This window comes from Triticum dicoccoides, chromosome 3A (genome assembly GCF_002162155.2).
Source record: "Triticum dicoccoides isolate Atlit2015 ecotype Zavitan chromosome 3A, WEW_v2.0, whole genome shotgun sequence".
Lineage (NCBI taxonomy): Eukaryota > Viridiplantae > Streptophyta > Magnoliopsida > Poales > Poaceae > Triticum > Triticum dicoccoides.
In genome coordinates this window covers 717,327,193-717,332,313 of record NC_041384.1, presented here as the reverse complement: position 1 = coordinate 717,332,313, position 5,121 = coordinate 717,327,193, and the positions used below count along the sequence as shown (strand labels likewise).

At 39.7% G+C, this 5,121-nt stretch overlaps 1 protein-coding gene and 1 non-coding gene across 2 annotated transcripts; both read right to left on the bottom strand.

The window, feature by feature from the left end:
* Nucleotides 1–2,554: 2,554 nt before the first annotated feature.
* Nucleotides 2,555–2,637, bottom strand: LOC119273806. Its single transcript, XR_005134988.1, has one exon. It is a non-coding gene; the product is annotated as a small nucleolar RNA SNORD24 (small nucleolar RNA).
* LOC119273443 (histone H3.3-like) lies at nucleotides 2,559–4,857 on the bottom strand. Its single transcript, XM_037554595.1, has 7 exons — nucleotides 4,700–4,857; nucleotides 4,259–4,277; nucleotides 3,860–3,940; nucleotides 3,595–3,671; nucleotides 3,413–3,503; nucleotides 3,206–3,306; nucleotides 2,559–2,637 (listed from the first exon to the last, which is right to left on the bottom strand). The coding sequence occupies exons 1-7, from the start codon at nucleotides 4,855–4,857 to the stop codon at nucleotides 2,559–2,561; spliced, it is 606 nt and encodes a 201-aa protein (XP_037410492.1).
* Between the last annotated feature and the right edge of the window lie 264 nt (nucleotides 4,858–5,121).

The following is a 5,121-nucleotide window of genomic DNA, read 5'->3' as shown; positions in this document are numbered from 1 at the left end:
ATTTTGATTTTGGATCCGAAATTTCATGACATGATAAATCGTGGTATTATCAATTCATGAACTTCGATGATTTTTTGTTGCTACCGCCATTGTTTTACCTACTATCAGCATTGCCTCTCACGATGCATCATGATCCTAGCATTGATGTCGTCAATCGCATACTTCCTCTCCTTTGACATGTTAGCGTTGTGTCGAATATTGTGAACAAGATAGTTTACAGATGAACTCTGAGTAGTATAGTATGGAGTCGTGGACACTTGTATCCTAGACCTCTCATATAACTAGATGATGACCCGCGTGTTGCTGCTGAATTCTTTTGATAAATTTTCAAAGAAAGTCCTTACATGCAGCTACAGGAGCATTTGCAGAATCCCTGTTCAAAAAGAAAAATATATTTGACAGGATCACGGTGGAGTGACACGATAGAAAAATGCTACTAGAAAACATGGTAATACTAATAATAGAATAAGCCTGATAAAGTATTCACAGCAGACCCAGTAAACAATAAACATAACATGTAAAATGGGCAGAAATTACCTATGGAAAACAAAAATGAATGAGAAACACAAATGACAATGGCATGGAAAATATGGTACAAACACACAATATACATAAGAAAAAAAATCATAGAGAACATGATGAAAAAAAATGTGGATCAGTTGCCAAACTTGCTTGTGCTCCACTGATAAGTTGGGGTACATTAGACATGGTAATTTATGCATGACAGAGCTGTTAAAATACACATACACTATAGATAAATACCCTGAAAAAATTGCTTATTCTACATTAAGTTATGTACATTAGGCAAGGCAATTTATACATAACAGAGCTGGTAAAAACCTTTTTACTACAGATAACTGCGCTGAAAATGCTTATGCTACACTGATAAGTTGTGTGCATTAGGCAAAGTAATTTATGCATAACACATCTGGTAAAATAGACATATATTACACATCGCTACATAAAAAACGATTATGCTCAACTGATAAGTTATGTACATAAGGTATGGTAAATTATGCATAACATAGCTGGAAAAACCACATATATTACATATCACAACCCTGAAAAAAGCTTATGCATCACTGATAACTTTTCTACATTAGGCATGGTAATGTATTCATAACACAATTGATCAATTTGGATAGAGGATTGACAGAACAAAATTAAAGCAAGGTTCATCTAAACGTAAGGACACCCCGACCCCCACCCCAGTGATAGATTTAGCACAAAACAAGCATGTTAACAGTAACAATGACTAGCATTGTAGAATGCAAAATTAACTACCAAATCTAGTAGACAATAGGGGTGTTGAGAATGTTTTGCTGAGCGAATTTCCAATAGCAAAGGGATCTGTTTTTACTAGGAGATTCATGCCACGTCGATGAAATCACCCATTCCCAAAAAGATATATGTCGCTTCAAACACACTACAAGAAATATGTCAACTTGTGGCCACCACTATTGTTCACTAAATGGTCACAAATTTTCATTTGTGACCTTTTTGTGACCAAAAACATAATGTCAAAAGTTGGCCGTCATAAACTGACATTAGCGACCTTTCTTATGGAATGGTCGAAGACGTTTATGACCAAAATACGTCTACTGTGGCGTTTTGGTCACTAGCAACCTCCCCAGGCCATGTAGTCATCCAGCATGGCAAGCTGATGTGGCACAAGATTCAGCCCGGTCCAATTCGGTTTTCTACATGGGCCTAGCCCAACAATTCGGCCTTTTTACTGTATATTTTCTTTATTAATTTTCTCTAGCTACATGGGCCTAGCCCAACAATTTGGCCTTTTTATTTCTGGATGCGGCCTTTTACAGCGTATGATATTTTACTTTTTGCTATTTTATTTTCCACTATTTTAAATTTGTCCCAAATATCATAATATCATACACTGGTCCCACACGTCAGAAATTTCAAATGTGCTCAAATTATTTTGATAAGTGGGTCGCATGAGTCATGTTTTCATTGCACACATTTTCAAATCACATACATAATTACTATTTCATATGAAACAGGAATTGTAATTCTGAAACATACATGAAATTCACAGAGATAAGATACATTAAATCACATACATAATTACTATTTCATTCACAAACAGAGAGAAGATACATTAAATTCCCAGATAACCCATCTATTATTACATAACTTGCTATATAAGAATGTCTTGGAGCTTCTTTGAACATCTTTCATCTTGAATTTACTCAAAATATCTGCCAACAAGAAAACAGAACAGCAAGGATAGGGTGAATAACAACAACAACAACAACAACATGGGGTGCTATTTAGTAGTAAGATCAAGTCTGGAATGTAAGAATGCTTTGTTGTAATTGATAACTAAAATCTACAATAGCTCAAAGTGGCAATAGCTAAAACACAATCTCAGAAAAAGCATATAATTGATGTGACATAACAAACTAGACAACCAAGAAATTGATGTGACATAGCTAGTTTCCAGCAATATCCAACGACAAATTGATGTCACATATATGTATCTATCATGCAAACAGCGGATGTACTATACTGATAACATTAGACTAGAAATAAGAGCCTCAGAGATCTTGGTGGTTAAGATCATCAAGTGGGATAAACCCATTAAGAGTAGCAAATATTTTGATAACATCACAGGCTCTGTTTGGCACAAAGAAAATTAATCAGTTGAAGCAGAGGCGATGTTTGGCATCACTGCATTTTACAGTTCCAAAACAGACAGACAGAGTCAGGAATCGGCAGCAAAGCAAGTATACGTATATAGGAATCTCTACTTGGAACCTAGAGTAAGAAGCACAGCTAGAAGAGCCCGAGAATTAATTAATCCTGTGTTATTCTTTAACTGGAATGTACGTGCATCATCAACAGAGAGGTGTGAGCTCTGGACTTAATTGGTTGTGAGAATGGAGTGGACTGTTCCAAATACGTGCATCATCATCAGTTCTGTGAAGCAAATCTACATATCATATTTCTAGAATGGGCGCACCCAGTTGCTCACAAGTGGATTCAAACCCAACTTGTAATGCAATGATGTTTCTTGTACAGTATTACTATAGTTACCTAAATTGCCATGGGAATACTGACAGCAGAAATAGGGAAACGAGAAGTAAGTTAAATTAGAGCTAGCAGTTCCAAACAATCACTAAAAACAACAGCAAAAGTAGACACAGATACCTGCCAGAGACATTCCCACAGGCAAAGCAAGCACCTTAAGCCCTCTCGCCACGGATCCTCGAAGAGACCCACCAGGTAGGCCTCTGCAGCCTCCTGAAGGGCCAGCACCGCATGGCTCTGGAAGCGGAGGTCAGTCTACACAGACAGAACAGGATGGTGCTTTTAGTTTACTTGATTCATCATACTATAAGAGTTGACACAACAGGAGCATCACAATGTAGTGCACAAGTTAATTGATCACCTTGAAGTCCTGGGCAATCTCCCTAACAAGCCTCTGGAATGGAAGCTTCCTGATGAGAAGCTCCGTGCTCTTCTGGTACTTGCGGATCTCACTGCAAAGTCAAGCACAAAATTTACTCATTTGAGAATACTTCAAAACAAAACTATAACACGTGCTAGAATAGATTGGAAGATTTTACACACCGAAGAGCAACAATTCCAGGGCGGTAATAGTGAGGCTTCTTCACTCCTCCAGTTGTGGGAGTAGACTTACGGGCAGCCTGTCAAAAAGCAAAGTAGAGCACATGGTCAAATTAACAATAATACCATGATAGTCCATATACATCAGTAGGATATCTGGTCATAAGCTGGCAATGAAGGTTGAGGTTCAAATTATACCCAGTTCAATTTACCTAAACCATAAATAAAGACATGGCATAGGTAAAGTATCAATATTGCAGTCACAAACCTTGGTGGCTAGCTGCTTCCTAGGAGCCTTTCCTCCAGTGGACTTACGAGCAGTCTGCTTAGTACGAGCCATGAGCAAAACCTTGGTTTACCTGAAGCAAAAACAGAACATAGTCAATTCTATAAATTGAATATCACAATAACACAACTATAGTATTCTCATAACCAGTAAATTGTGCCTGGCACCTTGTTGCTAGCAAATCCATTCAATAACTATAGAGTCCCAACAATCATCAGCCTAGAATACCTACCAAATTTTTGTACATCAAAAACTAACAACGTCATACAACACAGCTATACACCCCTTCAGATAGAAAGCAGTGTATTTCTAACTAAAACTTTTCATTCAAAAGATCAGACCCAAGATAGAATTCCACTTCAGATGAAAGTCCTGATCTACCTTTAGCATAGTTTGTTCACTCGAAAGACACATATAAAGATGACACACTAAAAAACTGCAGCCTAGTACTTTTTTTAACACTAAAGAAAACAAGGCTACCATGATCACCTAATTTTGCAAACAGAAGCAAGAAAAGAAATAGCAGTCCACTGATAAAAATATGCTTCCTAGTTATCACATGTAATGGTTGAACATCAACTTCACATAGTTATGTGCACATGATTTTAGTAATTAGCTAACTGGCAAGTTGATACAATTCAGATACAATAAATGTGAATGTGCATGTACTAAGAAGCCAAGAACACTGAAGAATTTACTGATTGAACAAGCAATGGTCATTTCATCCCAAACCTCTCAGCTTCACACAACTAAATCAATGTCCCGGGAAGGAATCACCAGAAATTTTACCACATATAGTACAAGCACAATGAAGTAGCATACCAAACAGCAGAGCAGGTAGCGGGGGAGGAGAGGGGGGCTGAGGAGAGGCCGCTTGCCTTGGCGACGTAGTCCATCAAGGCAAATTTGAAGGCGATGCCGAGGCAGCCAAAGAGGATGGAGACGTTGGAGTAGGCACGCGAGAAGTCCCCCGCCGCCATCGAGGGCTGCTGCTGTGGCTTGGTGACGGCCGCGAGCTGCTCGAACGACGCACCGATCCGCCGCAGCGGCTTGCCGGCCTCGTTGGACCCAATCGGCATCGGTGGTGCTTAGCACCGCCGCGGTGGTGCCCACAGCGCCGAGGATCTCACGGTTTCTCAGGGACTGGCTCGCCGCCTCCAACGCCGCCAGGGCCGACGCTACCATCGCGTCGCCAGGGCCGCAGCCACGCAATCAACGGGCGCCACGCGGATGCGGTTGCGGAT

What these genes read in the sequence shown, in the direction of transcription:
- LOC119273443 (XM_037554595.1), bottom strand. Translation starts at nt 4,857, where the DNA reads ATGGCGGCGGGGGACTTCTCGCGTGCCTACTCCAACGTCTCCATCCTC. An exon ending in GGAAGCAGCTAGCCACCAAG is followed by an intron (nt 3,672 to 3,859) that starts GTTTGTGACTGC and finishes GCTTTTTGACAG; the next exon opens with GCTGCCCGTAAGTCTACTCC. An exon ending in AGATTGCCCAGGACTTCAAG is followed by an intron (nt 3,307 to 3,412) that starts GTGATCAATTAA and finishes CTGTCTGTGTAG; the next exon opens with ACTGACCTCCGCTTCCAGAG.